Source organism: Electrophorus electricus, chromosome 4 (assembly GCF_041902795.1).
Source record: "Electrophorus electricus isolate QZ-2024a chromosome 4, ASM4190279v1, whole genome shotgun sequence".
NCBI lineage: Eukaryota > Metazoa > Chordata > Actinopteri > Gymnotiformes > Gymnotidae > Electrophorus > Electrophorus electricus.
The window spans coordinates 7494820-7515637 of record NC_137500.1 but is presented as its reverse complement, the minus strand read 5'-3'; the positions used below and the strand labels follow the sequence as shown (position 1 = coordinate 7515637).

Below are 20818 nucleotides of genomic sequence, written 5' to 3'. Positions count from 1 at the left end.
TAGGCTTTCAGTGAGGGGATAGGAATGAGCACTTTTCTGTGGATCTGGAGGTATACTTTATATATTTATTCATACTTTACATTTAGATTTTAGATCTGCAATCATGTTTCAGGAACAAAATGTATTTTTTTTCATGTATTTATATATATATATATATATATATATATATATATATATATATATATATATATATAAATAAATAAAGCACAGCGTAACCGCTCTTAATCTGCACGTTTTATTTATGCCAACAGATACAAAGGTCAAAAGGATACAGGGATTCATTACATTTGCAGCAGGGCACACAGCTCAGACAGATGATGTTGTCTACTTTTAGGTTTCTAACCTGTTGACACTGTTTACACCATGCATTAACGTGTTTCATATCTGGATTTACACACCGTTTCCATTTTTTTTTCCTGGAAAGTTCCTTGCGGGCTATTTCCAGTGTAAATACGATCAGAAATCGTCCATCCAGCTGCAGCCCTGCAGACAAGCCCCTGGTTGGGCAAAGCGGGCCAGAAGCTTCGTGGTGGGCGGAGGTGTTTGCCAAGCGAAAAAAGTTGATGAAAAGCATGTATATATACAGAATAATTAAACAACTGACATTTTTGGTTAATATGACTAATTTTGTTTTTTTACCAAAAGACAGTGAATCCATTTTACGAACGGCTTTTTGTAATGCTAACCACATAAGTGGGCTTATCGTTATCTAAATTAAATTAGCTAATAATGTTATCGCTAATTAAAAATATGTTCCGATTAATGTTTACCATTATCCAAGTTAGCTAGCTTGCTATACTTGGCGAATTGTTGGTTAAAATTCTTTGTCAGCCCCGTCTGCGATGTCGAAGACTGTTGGGCAGCTGTATTTACGTTTGCACTTGTATGAATTAATTATTATTCCGTTTACACTTGTATTAATTGCAATCAAGATTCGTCTTTGACCACCTCCGAATGTGGTTTGAGTGATCGGCTCACAATGCGTCTTAGATGTGTTTACGTCTGGGTTTTCATTTCATGCTGCAGTGAAATCCAAATGTGATCCAATCAACATGTTAATGCAAGGTGTAAATAGGTTCTGTGGTCACAAAAGAAAGGAAATCAGACGCAGTTTTAGCTGAGGTTAAGATCAGGAGTACAAACGGTCACAAATCCATGTTTCAATATATACAAGAGATAGTTTAAGCATAAATATCACATAAATAATCAAAATATCCAACTGAATCTTGTCAAACGTTAAGTTCTTTAAACCATTTTCAACAATTCTTTGAACTCCTTAGGCTTTTTTGCTAACTTCATATTTCAATTTGTTTTCATAATTGATGACCCCATTTGTATATAGTGGTTGCTTGATTTATGTTTTAAATTACTTTCCCATACACACACAATAGTATAAGAGTTTAAAATCTTCAAGACTCAGATAAAGGGACCGTAATGTATTAGAATATGATAAAACTATTCCCTTATTATTTATTAATTTTGTTTCAACACTTTTACTTTGACTGAATGTTAGATTTCTGCCATATTTCAAGATCCATTTGATAAATGTGTTATTTTAATGGCCCTTTTTCTCTTTACCAATACATCCATTAAGATATAGACATTATAAATAATAATTATTTTAATACATCAATATCAATACAAAACCAAAATACAATTTTGAATTAGAGTAGATAAATGTGCAAAAATTCTCAAATTAGCAAATATGACATATCCACATCACTGAAATTAGATCAAATCTACACTGACATAAGATGGCAATTTTATCTGTTATTTGCTTTCAAATTTTTTAGACAGTTAAGTAAAGAAATTCACTGTTCAGCAGCTCTGAACACATCTAAGGAGGCCTTAGATAAGGCCTTATGCTTTTCAGAAGTCTTCAGAAAAATGTAGTAGAAACTATGCCTTCTTTGATTTCTTCAAACAAAACTTAATTTACAAGTTTTGTTCCCCAGTACCTAATGATACCTCTTTTCTACATGTATGTACTGAAATAATATGACTAACTTTAAATGGAAACTTGCGTAAATGGAAACTGCTGTACAATGTTTCAGATGGTTCAGAACCTTCAGAACCACACACTTACTCATACACAGTCCAGGAGACCTGCTCGATCTTATTTGGCCCAATAAAGTTATGGAGTGCTTCCCTGGATCTATCTAAAGGAAAATGTAAAAATTTTTGTTGGATCCAGTAGAGACATGCATTCAAAAGAATATGTTACAGGTAATTAAACCTGAAACAAGATGGATTAAAATAATAGTAGATCTTACAACATACCTGTAATAAGAGGACATCCATGAAAGTTGAATATCCTAATGTTGACACAATTTGAAAGAACAGCAGCCACAGCATTGTCTGTCAAATTACGACATCGTATCATTCGTAACTCCTGTTTGGGAATAAATGTACCAAGATCTTAATTTAAGAGAACGAGGATATATAAAATAAGTGTTTCTCTGCACTTGGCTTATGTAATTATAGTAACATATTAAATACTATAGTGAAGACTGCAATATGAATTCCTTGAAAACATCCTGACACTTCTTAATACTCTGCAAGGCACTGAGTACATCCATCCCAAGCACAAATTTTATTCTTTATATTGGTTTATGGTGTGCTTCTAGCAGCAAAACAGTAGAGAATTTATTTCTCTGTCTACTTTTCAGTCGGAACAGTCAACATTTTTAGTGGTATTCCATACTTTTGTATTAGATGAACACTAATGAACGAACGAACGAACGAACACACACACACACACACACACACACACACACACACACACTACCTTTAGGCTTTGGCAGCACACTCCAGTTGCAAGACCAATAACACCTTCATCAGTGACCTATCAGAACCCAAGTATATGTTAGTTTGAAAGACAGTTACTATAGACAGAAAAATACTATTTATAACTTAATCCACACAGACAAAACCAGTTTTGGGGAAATCTGAACAAAATGTCTGCAATAATAATTCCAATCTGAAGTACTACTTGAAAATTTAAAATAATTTAAATTGATGCTGCATAAATTAAAGGAAAAGCAGAGAAATTAATCATTTATAGCCATTTCAGCTTTAAACATAAACCAAGTGTCAAGTGTCATGTCTAGAAATATTTTAAGAACTAATGTGAAATGTTTTAATAAAAGTGAAATTGATATGTAGTTTTAGATTAAAATTTTTGTCTTGAATTCCTCTGATCTGTTAAACACTAATATTACTGCCTTTGGTCCAAACCTCAGCAGAAAGCTAGAGTAACTGCTATGACAACACTATCTTTTTTTTTATCCAATTTCGAGGATAAATGGTATTAATATGTCTTTTCTTCAGTTGATGAGAGTAATGAACCCATTATGAAAATTAACAAACAAGGGCCCTCTTATAAACAGATCATTTTAAATTGCTCATACAAGAAACTAAATACATTGTCTCTATGTCATTATTTTGAATACAAGTATAAAAATTAAACTAGATAAATAATGTTGCAATTGTCCTTTACTGACACATATATTTAACGTCACTCTGCTATTCATCTGGGCTGGGATTCCCAAAAGTATAAGAACACAGTCATCTTTAAATGGTAGAGCAGGTTTCACATGAACACTCTCTCTCTTTCATTTAAGATAATCTTAACACTGATATAGTTTCCTACAATGCAACTCCCTTTTCTGTGGTTTTTTTTTCCTTATACAGCTGTATTAAAGATCTCTCCTGTGTCATGTTAGCATGCCTATTCTTAGATAAGGGATAAGATATGTCAAATATGGTTTAAGCTACTGACAGACAGTGGCCTCATTTTTGATACTGCATATTCTATCACATCTGAACATGTTGCACCAGCTGTCATTTGGATATTTCCACTTAATCATCTGGTTTGCCATATACAGTGGTGTGAAAATGTTTGCCCCCTTCCTAATATCTTATTTCTTTTGCTTGTTTGTCACTTAAATGTTTCAGATCAAACAAATTTTAATATTAGACAAAGCAAGTAAACACAAAATGCAGTTTTGTTTTAAATAAAAAAAGGTTTTTATTATTGGGGGGGGGGGGGGGGGGGATCCAAACCTACATGGCCCTGTGTGAAAGTGATTGCCCCCTAAACCTAATAACTGGTTGGGCCACCCTTAGCAGCAACAACTGCAATCAGTCATTTGCAATAACTGGCAATGAGGCTTTTACAGCACTGTGGAGGAATTTTGGCCCAGTCATCTTTGCAGAAGATGCAACTTTTGTCTCATTAGACCACAGAGTATTTTCCCCCAAAAGTCTTGGGGATCATCAAGATGTCTTCTGGCAGAACTGAGACAAGCCTTTATGTTCTTGGTGCTCACCAGTGGTTTTCATCTTGGAACTCTGCCATGCAGGCCATTTTTGCCCAGTCTCTTTCTTATGGTGGAGTCATGAACACTGACCTTAACTAAGGCAAGTGAGGCCTGCAGTTCTTTGGATGTTGTGGGGTCTTTTGTGACCTCTTGGATGAGTCATCACTGTGCTCTTGGGATAATTTTAGTCAGCCAGCCAGCCACCCCTGGGAAGGTTCACCACTGTTCCATGTTTTCACCATTTGTAGATAATGTCTCTTGCTGTGGTTTGCTGGAGTCCCAAAGCTTTAGAAATGGCTTTATAACCTTTTCAAGACTGATAGAGCTCAATTACTTTGTATCTCATTTGTTCCTGAATTTCTTTGGATTGCAGCATGCCATCTAGCTTTTGAGGATCTTTTGGTCTACGTCACTTTGTCAGGCAGGTCCTATTTAAGTGATTTCTTGATTGAGAACAGGTGTGGCAGTAATCAGGCTTGGGTATGGCTAGAGAAATTGAATTCAGCTTTGCAAAGATGTGATAAACCACAGTTAATTGGGGGGGGGGTAAATCACTTTTTCCACATAGGGCCATGTAGGTTTGGATTTTTTTCCTTGATAATAAAAAGCTTCATTTAAAAACTGCATTTTGTGTTTACTTGTGTTATCATCAAACAAATATTAGACAAAGATCTGAAACATTTAAGTGTGACAAACATGCAAAAAAAATAAGACATCAGGAAGCGGCCAAACACATTTTCACACCACTGTATATATGCTCATGTTTCTCTGAAAAAAGTGTGATTGCCTTTTAGCATCTCTGAGAAACATGCCCCAGGGCCCTGAGGAAAGACAACCAGACCAGGCAGCGCATATGGTGGGACCAGAGGGACAGGTGAAGGAAAATAGGGGCATTTTTCTTACACACTATGATGCTTTTTGCTCTAGGACTCCTCCCATTTTGTGTACCAATGTGCTTTGGTGAGACTTTTTAAAACCTGATTTAATATAAAATTTGTGTGTGTGTGATAAGATGGGCAACAAAAACAAAGTCAAGGAACATTTGTTTCTTATTTCTTGCCATTGCCAACTCTTAATTCCAGTATGATTGTTATAGAGCTGTTTCCAGTGCTAAATCTATGACAATTCAGTGAACTTTTAAGGATTTGCTGAGTGTGGCATTGCACAGTTGTACAAACTAACTTTACAACAAATTTTAAAATACTTTTGCTATCAAAAGTTTCACAAATGACCAGGTAGGATCACTAGTTCAGTTAATCAAAATTATTTTAATTACCTCTGTCCCACAAAAATAGATGCTGTACAGAAACCTACAGTTGGTTCCTAGTTCAATCAAGGCTATATCAGTGATTGCCGTGCATCTCCCGAGAGAAATAACCTCTAGCCACTTGCAGTTACGTGCCAGAGCCTGGACTCCCAAATCAGTTACAGCTGGACACTCAGTGAGATCAACTACTTGAAGACATGGGCAGTGGGATGCCAAGGCCTTGAGACCTAGAGCACATATTACCAATTTAGTATTATTGGTTTGTTTTTGTCTTTAAAAAAGTACATTCATTTGTGCAATGTATTACACAGTAGCTGTTAATTAATACAACCTACCTTCTGATGTGATGTGTATACATCTTCTAAGTATTATAGTCCTTAATTGCCGACAATGGATTTGTTTAAGTGTAGAGTCTGAAACCTTGCAGTTCTCAAGTTGTAATGTGCGAATTCCTTCATGCAGGACCTGTAAACAGGCCAATGAACGTGAGAGAAAGATAACAGACCCAGCGAGCACTGAATAAACTGTGGTAAATCTGAAAATTATTATACGTCCAGCAGAACAGCTGGACGATAGCAACCGATATATTTACCTGTCTTATATTTAAATCGGTGACCGTGCCTTTAGACGTCATTATTCGAATCAGCTTGTCCTTCACGTTACACGGCAAAGTTCTGATACAGTCGCTGTAGACGTCAACATATTGAGCTACCCTGACAGCGCTCCTGTGAAGAGATTCTGTTTCGGTACTCACGATTTTTTCGTCGGTGTTTTATCAACCACTACTAGAGAACCTAATAACGTCAGGTCAATGTTTGTTGTACCCCGTTCATGTACAATAATGTTAGACTGGCTATAACTAGAAAATGTTACTCACAGATCTAAAAGTGAATCTACCGTTGACATCACTTTTCTTGTGCCTTGATCACATTCGTAAGGCATGGAAGGCTGCACCGCAAGCTTTTGTCTCACAGACCTATAAAACCATATAACATTAGTCTGGAAGTAATCAAAAGCTTCGTCACCAAGCTATTTACCTGTTTGAGTGTAAACAGAAAGGTTTGAAAATTACCAGAATCTTTCATCAGATCAGACAGTACGTTATAGTGTCAGTGTATTTACGTCCATAGAAAACAAACAACTGTGACAGACATGCGCATCAACGTTAAATCAGGATCGACTTCCGCTCGTGGTGGGCAATAGATTTCAAAATAAAGGTTGGAAGGAAACCTACAGAAATATCTCATTTGCAAATTAGATATCTACAGTATTAGAAACATTACAACGTGTGCTTTTTAAAAGAATTGCATAAAATAATTAAAAATTGTATTTAAAAAAGCACAGTCCATATAAAAATTGTTTACAAATTAAAAAATTTGTTTACTCCTAGAAATGCATTTATTTCAGGACACAGACGGTTTGCACCTTCTAGTCTGCTATTTCTTCACCACACTGCATAAAGCTTATTTTGAAAAGTCATTCTGCTTTTAGGGTTCACACCTCCCACCTTTTTTTGCTGTCATAATGTAAAATCACTCTAGCACTTATATTTTTCCAATTTCCCTGATTCCCAATTTCAAATTTATTTGCAGTTAGAAACTAGCCCAATCCTGTCCATTTGGCTGTGTATATATATCTCTTCCTATTGAAACTTCGTATCATGTTTGTGGGCTTTATGATCATGGTGTAAAAGTCAACTATACTACTTTGATCATTATAAACTCTCTCTCTCTCTCTCTCTCTCTCTCTCTCTCTCTCTCTCTATATATATATATATATATATATATATATATATATATATATATAAAACAATTAACAATATAAAAATTAATAATATAAAAACATTTTAATAAGCAGTAAATAAAAATATTTATTCCAATATGAAATCCTAATAAAGTAAAATGACCTAGAGGGATTGCATCAGTAATTTGGGATTGTTTTTTGAGCAAATATAAGTTTTATAAATAGACCTCAAGCATAGAAAAGTAAAGCAAGTGGGTGATGAAGCCCCTGTGTTTGCAGTATCTGAAGAAAACGTGCCTGTTGTTCCTGATCCGAACATGCCAGATCTCATTTTGCAAAAGGAGTTGGCTGTGACTCAGAGAGCCAACAGCACCCTTTTACATTGCTTCAACCTCACAGATTAAAAAAAAGGGAAAAGAAGCTACATGCTATTGAAAGTATTACATTGAAAATTAAGTTTTAATGTGGAAGTGGTCTTTGACTGACCCTAGTGAAGAGTGGAATGCAATCATGAAAATAGTGGCTCCAGATAAATGCTGTGCCCATATTTTATTTTTAGCTCATGATCATCCATTGTCAAGTCACCTGGATGTGTGAAAGACCACACAATGAATTTTGGAAAAAAAAATTTGGCCGTCAATTTGAAAAGAGATAGTTAACTACTGTCAATCTGTCAATCTTGCCATACATACCAACTGCTTGGGAAACCATACCAGGTTATCCCCCCTGCACCTTTGGTTCCAATTCCTGTGGTTGGTGAACCGTTTGAATGAGTTCTCTTAGATTCTGTAGGGCCTCTGCCAAAGACGCAGGCAGGACCTTGCTACTTGTTGACTTTAATGTGTACCACCACTAAATACCCAGAAGCAATCCCTGTGTCTTAACTTAAATCTAAAGCTGTAATAAAGCTTTGATTACATTCTGTATTACCTTTGGCCTACCTAAATGTATCCAATCTGACAGAGGGACTAATTTCACCTCAAACCTATTCACCCAAGTAACACGTGAGTTAAATATCCAACACCACCTCTCCAGTGCAAATCACCCTCAAGGTGCATTGAAAAGGTTCCATCAGACTTTTAAAAATATGCTGAGGTCTTACTGTGTTGAGTATGATAAATACTGGGATGAACGTGTTCCTCTGCTTCTTTTTTGCTATCCATGACACTGTTCAAATGTCTTTGGGGTTCAGCCCTAATGCTTTGCTTTTCAGATACACAGTGCACAGCCCACTGAAAGTTTTATATGGCCAGTGGTTGTGATCCAGTCCCAGGACTAGTGTTCCCTTTTACATGTAGAGCATTTAGCTGATGCTTTTTTCCAAAGCAACTTACAGTTTTGACTGAATACAACTTTGAGCAAATGAGGGTTAAGGGCCTTGCTCAGGGGCCCTATACTGGTAACTTGGTGGTGGTTGGGCTTGTACTGTCAACCTTCCAATTACAAGTCAAGCTCTTTAACCACTGAGCTACCACTTCCACTTTGTGATTTTTCTGCTAAATTATGTCGATAATTGTACACATAGAAAACTACGTGGATGTGCATTTCAATGTGGATGGGGACTGAATGTGTTAGTGTCCTGTTTTCTTGTCATCATCAACCCCTCATACCCTAGCTACAGTTATGGTTGCTGTTGAGTATTCACCAGAGCAAGATGGGTTACATCTGGCTTGCAACTGTCTACGGTGTACACGTCTACCCAATTCAGAAGCCCTACAATGTCTCCCAGAAAAATTGTCAGACTTGTCACCCTCAGCTCAGAATGACCTCCTTGCTCTGATTAAGAGATAATCATCACTCTTTTCTGATACTCCTTTGTGTACTTCTGTTGTTTAGCATTATATAGATGCAGGCTCACACCCTCTAATAAAACATCCATATCAAGTAAATCCTTGTAAATGTGCTTTGTTGAAACAGGAAGCAACATACTTGCTTCATAATGGTTTAGCCATCCACAGTAGCAGCCCTTGGTGTTGCCCTATCTCCTGGTTCCAAAACCTGAATGAACCTTTAGCTTTTGCAAGGATTATCATAAAGTGAATGATATTACAGTGCAGGATTTGTTCCCTATGCCTCGCATGGAGGACCGCATCAAAAGATAGGACCTGCTAATTTTATGAGCAAGCTCAACCTCCTAAAGGGTTTTTGGGAGGTGCCGCTTACCCCTCATGCCTCAGCTTTTGCCACCGCTGATAAATTCCTGCAGTACACAGTTGTGCCTTTTGGTCTCAAAAATGCACCTTCAACCTTTCAGCGACTTATGAATATTGTGCTAGGCGATATCCCAAATTGTGAAGCCTACCTGAACAATGTAGTTTTTAGTCATATGTGGGAACAGCACCTGCATGTGATTTTGGTAAGGGCAAGATAACAGTGGTTGGCCATGGGATGGTTCATCCTCTGGATGCCAAAGTACAGGCCATTCTGTCCTTTCCTGTCTCAGACAACAAATGGAGTCTCAGATGTTTTCTAGGCATGGATAGTTTTTACAAATGTTTTTGTAGAACATTTCTGTAATTGTGATACCCCTAATAAACCTACTCAATGAGAAAGTTCCCTTTGAGTGGTCCCCTATGTGCCAGGATGCTTTTGATGATATCAAAGCGTTATTATGCCATACTCTTGTTCTTGCTGCAACTGACTTCTTGTGTCCCTTTATGTTGGAGGTTGATGCTAGTGGCATAGGTGCTTTCCTCATGCAGGAGTATTGCTTCTCCCCTTGATTTATGGTTTCCTTCACCCATTGTTGGTTTGGTTGCTAGTTAATATATGTCTCATGTATATAATGTCCTGTATATAGTAGTTACACACTGGTGGTATGGAGTGGCTGCCATTTTGTTTGGGTGTGAATTTCTGTTTACACCAATATGGTCAGTAAATGTTTCTTTTTGTAGGCTTAGTCAGTTGACCTTTTGTTTCTAGTGTGGTTTTGTTTGTTGTGTTAGTCTGGGCTACTCCTGAAGCTATTGCAGCAGTTTCTTGTATATATCTGTATCTTAACACCAAAACTTGTAAATGCACTTGACCTTTGTTGTCAACCCATTTGTTTGGTTTGCATTCCATAACTCATTATTACTGCTGTTGCACTCAAACCCAGCCTACAGGGTCATAACAGTTGATTGATTGAGGAGCATTAGAGTCCTATTGAACTGCTGTTTACTTTTAAATCCATTTTTTCCTTTTTTATGGTGTCCCGTACTCCTGATGCAGTGAACCCTGTACTCCGCCCTTGATGCAAAACCATGTTTAAATCCTGAGATTCTCGTGGAATATACCATCCTTTGATGGGGAATCCTTTCACAAGTCAACACTTCTACTACATACACAACAATAAATCCAGCTGTCATTTTTATGTATTAGAAAAAAAGCAAAACACTTAAGAAAAAACTACATTCAACACAAATCACATTACATAATTTAAAAAGCAGTTGGGGAACTCTTTAAATTAATTTGAACAACTACACTGTTTAAACCATCAATAAATAATGAAAATAACTACTGTACTTTTTAAAGCAGCACTGATTACCTTTTATTGTACAAACTAAAATATTTGAGACTGCATTTACTACACTGCAGCTCATGTTCATTCAGACAGTAGATAGAAGATCATTCCAGCAACATCTTGCTTTCATTTATTTAAGTAAATTATCAAGTCAGTCTTTGCTTTATCTGTTCATATCTCCTCTTGAATTCTTGAAATGTGCTGCATGATCCAGACCTATTTGAGGCTTGGGTTGATTTGAAATGCCGCTTCTTCCAAGGGCTCATACACCAAGCAGCTAAGATTTAATAAAATCAAAATCATCAACAACAACAACAACAACAGTTTCTCTCACACATATATATAAAAAAAATAAAATACCTGGTTTTCCATCAGTCTTTTTCTTCTGACATGGAGTTTTAACTTTTGGGCCTGCCATTTGAAAAGAAAGTTGGATCCAAGTATAAAACCATGCATTAAAAGGTTTCTCCAAAGGCATATAGAGTATCAAAAGTTGCAATACTTACCGATCTTTGCATGTGTAGATTGGTCAGATGCCGTGGTATTAAGATCATGTGTCAATTTGAAAGACTCTGGCAGAACTTTAAAATCCAGTAATAATCCCTTGTCTGATCTGCATCTTTGTTCAGTACGGGTCATCTCAATAGATGATCTGACTGATTTACTTTCCTTTTTTTGTTGTTTCCTTATTTTAGCCCAACTGGACATATGCTGTTTGTTCTTTGATTGTTTATTTGGATTTTGCTGTGGGTTAGCTGTAGAGCAAAATCTATTTTTTGTTGATTCAGATCCACATGTTTGTATGTCTTCTTTACAGATTCCAGTCATATCAAATGCTGTTGACAATGTGCCTATTTCTGTAGAAAAGTTATCTCCACCAGCAATTTTTGATTCAAGTTCTGCAATTTTCAGGTCCTCTGACATTCTGTTGTCAGTCGGCATCTCTGATGGCACTTGGTTGTTCAAAATTTGTTCATTAGTAATTCGACTTCTTTTGCTCGAATAATCACTGCAGTCAGAATCTACCATTATACTAATAGTTTCTGCAGGAAGATGGACCTTATCTGATGACCTGATTCCACAAATCTTTCTTCTCATACAACTACTAGTTATTTTGTTTCGGTGCATGTCAGATGATCCATATAATGCAAGATGTATTAATCTACCCTTCCTTTTATGCTCTGGATTTTTGGTCTCTCTCCTCTTTTCACCAAATCTAAGAATAGTATTCTCTGTAGATATCAGAGGTAAGAATGTGTTAATTTCATGCAAGTCCATCTGTGAAGCATCACTTTTAATATCAGGACTAAAATTAGTCTTGAAAACCAACTGACTACAACCATTTTGGTGGAGGTTTTTTTCCTGATCAGTATGCATCAATGTGCATTGTTTTCTCTTCTTTGTGGAGTCATGTGACCCACATTGTGAAAGCGAACTATCCATCACATTTACTATTTTAGGTAAACCCTCATCACTTGAGTGGACATCCACTGTCTCAATCTCATCCATGCTGGCATGGTATAGAAGACAGGAAGTCACACAAGAGTTTGCAGTTGTGCTAATGGTTCCATTTGTCTCCTTTACAACTTCGCTTGAGGCCTCAGTACTAGGATTCAGTTCAGCATTTTTCTCACACATACAAAGCTCATCATTTTCATATCCTAAAACCTGAAACCATTTAGAAACACAACAGTAGCTTATTTGGTCAGTGGTGTGACTTCTAATATTTCTTTCAGTGGGCTTTATTTTAGTGTCCACATGCTCTTTATGCTCAGATACCCCATCCAGCAATTTAACAATGACTTGATCGCTGTTGTCTGTATAAGGCTGTGCACGGATCTTTTTCTCTTTATTCTCCACCTTTTCATTTGACTCTCCAAAAAAAAATCTTTTAGCTTTCTCTGGTGAAAGAATGTTGATTTTAACAAAAGCAAATGGATCTGTGCAGTTGGCATCGTCACAGCTGACTGATGGAGGAGACAGCACTGTTGCAGGGGGACCCCCTGGTTTAACACTCATGGCTGGTGACTGCAAGGACAATGGTAAACACCCTTCATTGCTTGGACTCTTTTCCAAATTTATTTCTTCATTTTCAACCTCTGCTGCAATTAGTTCTGCTGCTGAGTGTCTCATCACTACATTTTTGCGGTGATTAACAGTCATAGTTGATGATGACATATTTACGCAGTCCATCAAAAGCTGTTCTTGTTCTCCAGTCTCTCTTGCAAAATTTTTCCATTTATTTTCACTCTCCGTTTCAGTCCGTTCTATTTCTGTTGCTGCAATAACAAAATTTTTGCTGACATTAACAGTCATAACTGATGACTGCTTATTCAAGCACTCTACTGGAGACACTGTTTCTGCATCTTTATTTGTTCCTTTGTTTTCATTGTCCATGCATATTGGCTCCTTGATTAAAAATTTGGTTCCCATAACACTTGTGCAGTTTCTCTCCTGCTTTGTTGGTAGATGTGTACTCAATGCCTGTGAGAAAACCACTGGTCCACTCACTGCATTACCTGTATTTGCCTGTTTGTTTTCAGTCTCCTCAATGATTTTCTGTTCTTCCACTGTTGCACCATTAACTATTTTTATTTTTCTACAAAAGGTCATCGAAGATGATGGAGAGTTGTTTTCCCTGTCATTATGATTAAAGTAGGATGACTTGTTTACCATCTTGGGTGGTGCAATGTCAGGCTTTAAAATGTGAGAGTCCTCATCAGCTTGGTACAATTTCTCTTTTGAAATTTCCTTAAGTATTACAGAATTTTCTGTTCCAGAGTGAAGTCTAACTTGTTTCATGATGTTTATATAATGGCCTGTACTTATTGCATTACAGAGCTTTTGATCATCTCCATCCCAATATAATTTTACAATCTCACTGTTAAGATCTATAAAGGGGATATCTTTTAGATTTTCTTTTTGCATTTGTTCTGAGTCAGCTACCAAGGTGCGTAACCTCTGAAGAGACCACTCAGTTATAGGTATATAAGACCATTTTTCAGTTGGCTCCATGTCCATTGGAGATTCAGTTCTCTCATAACCTTTGTTTGCAACAGTAACATTGTTTTTTTGAAGAAAATCAGTACTGCTATGATCCTCCATGTGAGATGATTGTGCTAACTCCTTTGTCTCTCTACTGATGCAAGTAAGAACTGAGCATGATCTATTACTTTGGCTGTTAAGTTCACTGGTTGCAAAATTAGCTGTGTCTGCCAGTTCAGAAAACCCACCGGCCAAAACAGATTCTGATGGCACTTTCTGTGAAACATGCGCTCCTCCCATATTACATGGAAACTTTGAGCCCCTCTCATTTGTCCGTAATGAAAGTAGTGCATAAGATTGGTGGTCCTGATTGTTAGCTACAGATTTTGATTCAGGACCTTTATTTAATTTGCACAAATTCTTTGAAAATTTAGCACAAGGCACTACCTGCTGAGCTAATGGTGTAACAACAGCAACAGCTTTCTGAGGAACATGCCTCTCATGGTGGCTCTCTTTTGATATACAAGCATATGGATAATAAGGCTGTCTGACAACTTGATCTGCCAAAATAACATTTTCAGCAACAAATCCAGTGTTATCCTCACTCACTGTAACAAAAAAAGGTTTTCTTTTTTTGTAGGGAACCACCCCATTCCTGTTGACATGGTCAACTTTCGATTTCCTGTTCATGATGCTTTGATTTTTAAAGTATTCTGAACAAACCTGATGTGCAAGACTGGATAGTGGGTTACCTACTGGAAACAAAGCTCCGAAATGTTTATGATCAGTGAGCATTTTCTGCTGGACCTTAGTCAAGGATTGTGGATGGGAAGCCTGACTCATGGAAGAAGGTGCTTCTGGTGGTCCTTTATATGGAAAGCAAGGTGTCAATTTGTGGCAAGGGTAATTATCTTCAGAGAACATTGTTGTATAACCATGGTTTGAAGTCTGTTCAGCTGGTCTTTGAATTGACCCAACAGAGTTCTCCCGCAGAATAGTTTGAGAGATATTTTGTCCTAAAGGTGACACCCATTCTGAGTTCCTATTGTAATAACCCTGTGCTTGTCTTAAATGAGGTTCACCACTATATTGAGGGTGTGTCAAAATCTGGTCACTGATGGCTTGCAGACTTTGTGATGGTTTTGTCCAGTAACTTCCAATGGTTATTTGTCCTTCATATAAAACTCTCTGCTGGTCCCTCAGAATAGTCTCTAGTTGTATTCTTCTGTTAGCAGAAATGCAGTCTGGATAACCAGATGGGTAATTTCCTAATTCACCAAGCTTGGCCATAATTTTTTAGGCTCAATTAACTGGGTTGCATTCTTTTGATAATTCTGATCTGCATTCCAACAGGATGTGGGTTGATACCAGCTAGAAAAGAAGGGCACAAAATTAGAATTAAAGACAAAAAAATGACTGAATTTAAGCAAGCAACTATTATTGTACGGCTATTCATTGGTCGTTGTAAGATTAAACAACTAAAGCTGCATAGACTTGAGCAAGAGATTAAAGCAAGTTTAATGAAATAGGGGAAAATGAATTTTATGAATAAAAGGAGGCCACTCCTGCTTTGACCCTTAGGGCCTAATGTGAGACTAATTATTAATAAAGCTTTCTATTAATTACCATGCTGTTTTATATATATATATAAATAAAGATATTGCCACGTTGTCTTTTAAACTAATTTGGTTGCCGACATCTGATTTGGTATAGTTATAAGAGCAAGTGTGTGTTTAGTTGCAGGCTGTGATGTACAGGAATAGGGGTAGCTCTGTGCAAGTGTGTTCAGTTGCATGTTATGCTTCTTGCTCTGCTTTCAGTGACATCAAGCTTGTTCTGGCCAGCGCGCTCCCACACAGTGGTAAGCATTTTGGCTACACAGGCTCCCAACTCCAAACACGATGAAAAGTACTCTGCATGGATGATCAATTTATTTTTAGAAACTCTGAATTTTATATTTTAGAAAACAGAATAGTCGGGAAGCTCAAATATTTTCCATACGCTGCTTTTTTTCTGTATTTGTCTATATCTGGAAATTAGTAAAATTCCATTGTTTTCTGTGCTGCATAGAAAATCTTGTAATGCATCTCTAAAATATTTTTCAAATTCCTCATTAAAAGCGGACAAGTCCCTGTGAAAAAAGCCAATAAGGATGTAGCAGAGTATGGACAGTCCCTTTTCCAGTCTCACTCTTGCAATCTTTCAGTTAGCCTACAATACAACACAGGGGATAACCAGGTTATGTGCAAGTAAGTCTGAGTTGTACCACCATTAACAGGATTAAAGTATTAAACAGGACTTCTGCAAGGACACATGACCCAAATTTGATGGGTTCTTTTCTTCTGCTGGCCCTAAGAGTTGTAAAGTCACAAGATGGGGATGTGTGCGTAACCTGCCTCCCACAACCTGGTAAATTTCTAATGCCTGTTAAAAAAATATGTTCACAGAATAATCTTGAATTCTAACTTTTAACCTGCATTTCATCAATTAATATTTTAATCTGGATTTGGCTGTTTGCCCCTGTGGACCCACAAGGCTACAGAGTGACTGTCATGTGACATGCCACATGAAGCAGCTGAAGCTGGTGTGTGTCTACATAGCGATAGCCTCATTGAGAAGTTTAGCTCAATATGTATAGCAACACAGCATGGTCTCAAACCTGAGTGATGACTAACTGGTTAGTATAACCATTAAATTGTTACTAGGATTCTCTTCTTATAAACTTATCCTGTTTTTCTTCTTTAATTTTCTTTAATGAATTAGTATGATAATGTTATGGTGTACTATGGAAACCAGATCTACCATGCTTCAGGTATCAAGTTATTAGAGGAAATGTTTTTATTTAGAGTAAACTCTGGGAATGTAAATGTACCTTGATAGAAATTTAAACTTTTGAAATCTGAAAGGAAATCAATATTTAATTATTTGGGTATGCACAAGTGAATTAAACCAACTAGCTTATTAATGCCCCTCTATAGACTAATCAGACAAAGTGTAATGGAAAAATGTAGTTAATCAACCGTTTTAACTGTTTGTGCAGCAAGTCAGGTTACAGACGGTTCTTCTTCTGTCTCTGACCCCGACCTTGCCCATTATCTGACCTTCCACCCAATTTCTTGATGCTAGTGCTGGGAAGATAGGTGCAGCGGGACAAAACAACTAGTATGGACTTGTTCCTTTTTTCACTGCTTAGGGTTAACAGTATAAGAGCGGGGAACAGAAAGGGGAAAGCGCCTCTCCCGTACAGATGCGTGTGTGTGTGTGTGTGTAACTGAGATGCCCTCATGCTGAGTCTTTGAATAAATTTTGCTCTATGCATTAACCTTGCCTTCGAGTTATTTCATAGCAAGTGCTACAATCATTATATTGTTTCTCCAACCTGTCCATTAATATTTCCAAAACAAAACTAAGACACTTTCTGAAGCTATTTCAACCAGGAGAGTTAGGAAAAAGTAGAAAATAAGTTCAGAACTTCTTGTGAGAAGAACTTGAGTATTTAGAATTTCATTTTATTTATTTGTCCATTTTGTTTATTTAGTCTGCATGCGTCTTAATTTTGTATGCCACACGCATTCACATTAAAGTTAACTTGCCCTTTAGCAAAGGTACATCAGTCATAGAGTTGGAATTAGTACCAAGTCATCAACTGAGAAGTCAGTGTGAGTGTAGCTCACAAAAGCGACTGCAGACTGAAGTGACAATGGAAGATGACCACCATCTATTCCAATAATTATTCAGGTGGCAGGTAATAAGACCACTAGAGACAGGTGCTAGGGGACTTTCTGCTAAGCCCGCCACATCTTTGTTTGTGCAGTTTGGTTTTAGAGGCCTTAAATTAAGGATGATGGGCGAAGGGAGTTATCGGACATAACTCAAAGGGCTAATCTGTGGCTGTGGAGAGTACAGGCTAGCTGGAGAAATGCACTATAACAGGTGGAATGGCTGAGGTGCTTGTTTTAATTACATGGAGGACTAGGCATTGGAGGTCATTGTATCATGTCATTGAGTAATGTCATAGATCCAGAAGGAACAGGTGGCACTGAGCATGCACTAATAGTGCCAGTGGGACTAGGAATGGTCTTAGTCACCAAGGAGGCCAGAGAGGCTCTGTGGTGTTGGGGAAGGCTTGGTGATATAGTAGGTAAAATCAGTGTGGGGCTGGGTTCGGCCTTAGTTGCTGGTGAGGCCAAAATGGATTTTATGGGTTAGGAAGTGATTTGCTGTGGGCAGACAGTGCAGTTAGAATTAGATCAGGCAACCTGTCTAGTACTCAAGCGCTACACAGTATTTTCCACTAGATGACATCTCTCAAGTTCCCAAAAAACTCTCCAAATGCACAAAACATCACGAGTCGCTATACATCAAGAGTGAGATTTTTTTGCTAAAACATCACAACAATGTTTGACAATTTACTAAAAGACAATATTAGCTTCAATGTTAATAGCCTCATTTCTAAAAGGTTAAAAGGTTATACTGGGGAAAATACTGTAATAAATAGTATGCATTCTCTGCACAAACATTAATTTAGTCTTACAAAAACAGCTGCCAATCATTCTGGGTGCATCTGGCAAACACTTGTCAAGTAATTTGATGCCACCCCATGTACTCTCCAGACTTTTTAAATTCAGGCTCAAGACAAAGTTGACAATTAGAAGAAACTGCAGCTAGCTACTTTGTGATGACAATGCCTAGAATTGTTTACACAAAACTGTAGCACTACTGAATAATGGCTATCCTCATTTGTCAAATCAACATAGTACAAGCAAAAAACCCCACACGCCATTAGTGAAGCAATCAGCTAATATTAGTGTACAAAATTCCCTGCTTCACATATTGGATATTGCATCAACATTCAGGAAACAGAGCACGCACCTATCGTTAGTTCAGCAACAAGCTGCAGCTCTTGAGGGTTTACTCCCTTCACCCTGGACTATTGTTTCTTGTTTTAGAGATTTAGGCTAGCTGGAAAGCCATTATTTGTCACATATACACATGCATAGTATAATGACATGCTGTTTTCTACATATCTAATTGATGGAACATAGGATCAGTCACTGTATGGCACACCTGGAGCCGAGAGGGTTAAGGACCTTGCTCAAGGGCTCAGCAGTGGCTGCATGGCAGAGCCAAGACTCAAACCCACAACCTGTTGGTTGATAGCCCAAAGTCCAGCCCAATACTCTTTCTAACCGTAGAGTTTTGCACAATTACCCTCAATTATCTATACAACCAACAACTTCACAGTTACATGGGTATATTACAAGGATGACAAATTCCACAACAATTATAATTTGTCTTGCGATTTTTGGTAGTAAACCACCAACATAACATTGTTCACCAATTTTAAAAAAGCCAACTCAGTATCGGTCACTCTTGAATCCCTTCAGGTCACAGAACTTTCAGTAACTCTGAAAAACCAACCCAATGTTTGTTCTGGTTTTTGCTTGAACTCTGTTCCTCTCAGTTTTAGCTTTAGCTTGACTCTCTTCAGTTATACGTTTCTTTATTTGACCACACGTTAAGCTTCAGGTTTACAATTTCAGTGTCTCGAGAGACATACCCCCTCTCCTTCCATTCACTAACTTTCACCCATATTTTAGCATTTAGATATTTTTGCCCTCTTGGCTCAATAAATGTGACCTTTCAATTTGACCAAAACAAATCATACATATTGCAGCTTTAAAGTTACACAAATAATGGGTTTGATTGCAGTAAATCTTTTTGACCACAAGGGGGAACTCATGCGCACTGTTAAAGATGAAACTTTTCATCAAACCAGCTGAAACCCATCTCTGCTTGAGAAAGCTCACTAGCTTTCATGTTAACTAAAATGCCCAACCTCCAAAGTCTGCGTTAAGTTTCGTGCCTCAGCGTTTGGTGGGGTTTTGGACATTTCTTTCGTTCTCAGAATTCTTCCTGGGGTGCAATTTGGTTTTGTGTTTCTAATAGTTGTACTTCGAATTTATATTGGGTTTCTCATTGTCTTATGCGTTGGGAGTAATTTCGTTCTCTGCATCTGACGCCCACCGTAATTTTACAGCCAACACCCGCAACAGAACCAACACAAATGTAACGACTCCATTGTTTTGCAGTATTTCGCCTCCGAATGAACTGTTCCGCGTTATAGGCCTAGATTATATTTTTTATAATGTCTAAACATGATATCGTCGAGTTGGAGTGCAGGAACAAAACATTTGAGTAATTTTGTCACATCTTGCAGAAGTACTTTGAATATGCAAAATAGCTTTGCTTTTGTTTATCTTAACTGGTCACAGAGACAAGACAACAACAACTAAGTATCACATACTATGGCTACATAAATGCAACCCATGGCAAGCACGCGAATTGATTAATTCAACGAAAGCAAGCTAGCCCAACCAAAATAACATTTCATGGGCTACACGCAGTTCAGAAAAGGGACAAATGTTTTAACACACGTATCTATACTAACATAAAATGGATGGGGGGGACGTGCATACCTTACAGAACCCGTTCTTCGAACAAAAGGAATATCCTCAGTAATTTCGTTTTGTAAACTGTTTTCTAGCAAACTGTATTGACTCTAAAGTGAGAGCCCTTTAGACCCTGAAGGAACAGCAGAGACTGATCTGATGCGTTTTGCAGAACACTCCCCCTCTTCGGTGGACGAAAAAAAGCCCGCGAAGGTTAACCCTTTATGGTACAGCCTCTGGATACAGCCATTTTGGCCTTTTAAAATAACAGCTCTACAAAATAAAGAAAAGAAGCCCAAAAGGTAATGTTAAATATGTTTAACATTGACAATTCTTTCCACCAAAAAGTAGTGGAATAATAATCTACTTTAATATTACATACTGTGGGATGGGGTCAGGAATGAAAGGCACGTGGCATTAAAAATGACATGAAGTATAGAATGTGGGTGAGTAGTGTGGGATTGCATAAATTAAATTAATGCTAAGATTACATAAATAGAGAATAATGCGCAAGATGGTATAGGATTAATGCTTGAATTAAGAAAAT

The 20818-nt window shown here is 37.4% G+C and overlaps 1 protein-coding gene and 1 non-coding gene across 2 annotated transcripts; both read right to left on the bottom strand.

The window, feature by feature from the left end:
- Positions 1 to 221: 221 nt before the first annotated feature.
- Positions 222 to 6774, bottom strand: amn1 (antagonist of mitotic exit network 1 homolog (S. cerevisiae)). The gene is made up of 8 exons (XM_027018402.3): positions 6662 to 6774; positions 6467 to 6565; positions 6182 to 6314; positions 5925 to 6054; positions 5599 to 5816; positions 2789 to 2845; positions 2281 to 2392; positions 222 to 2159 (listed from the first exon to the last, which is right to left on the bottom strand). The coding sequence occupies exons 2-8, from the start codon at positions 6529 to 6531 to the stop codon at positions 2083 to 2085; spliced, it is 792 nt and encodes a 263-aa protein (XP_026874203.1). The 5' UTR covers positions 6532 to 6565; positions 6662 to 6774; the 3' UTR covers positions 222 to 2082.
- Positions 6775 to 10836: 4062 nt separating this feature from the next.
- Positions 10837 to 20433, bottom strand: si:ch211-106e7.2 (uncharacterized). Its single transcript, XR_014123112.1, has 4 exons — positions 20299 to 20433; positions 11341 to 15190; positions 11195 to 11245; positions 10837 to 11111 (listed from the first exon to the last, which is right to left on the bottom strand). It is a non-coding gene; the product is annotated as an uncharacterized si:ch211-106e7.2 (transcript).
- Between the last annotated feature and the right edge of the window lie 385 nt (positions 20434 to 20818).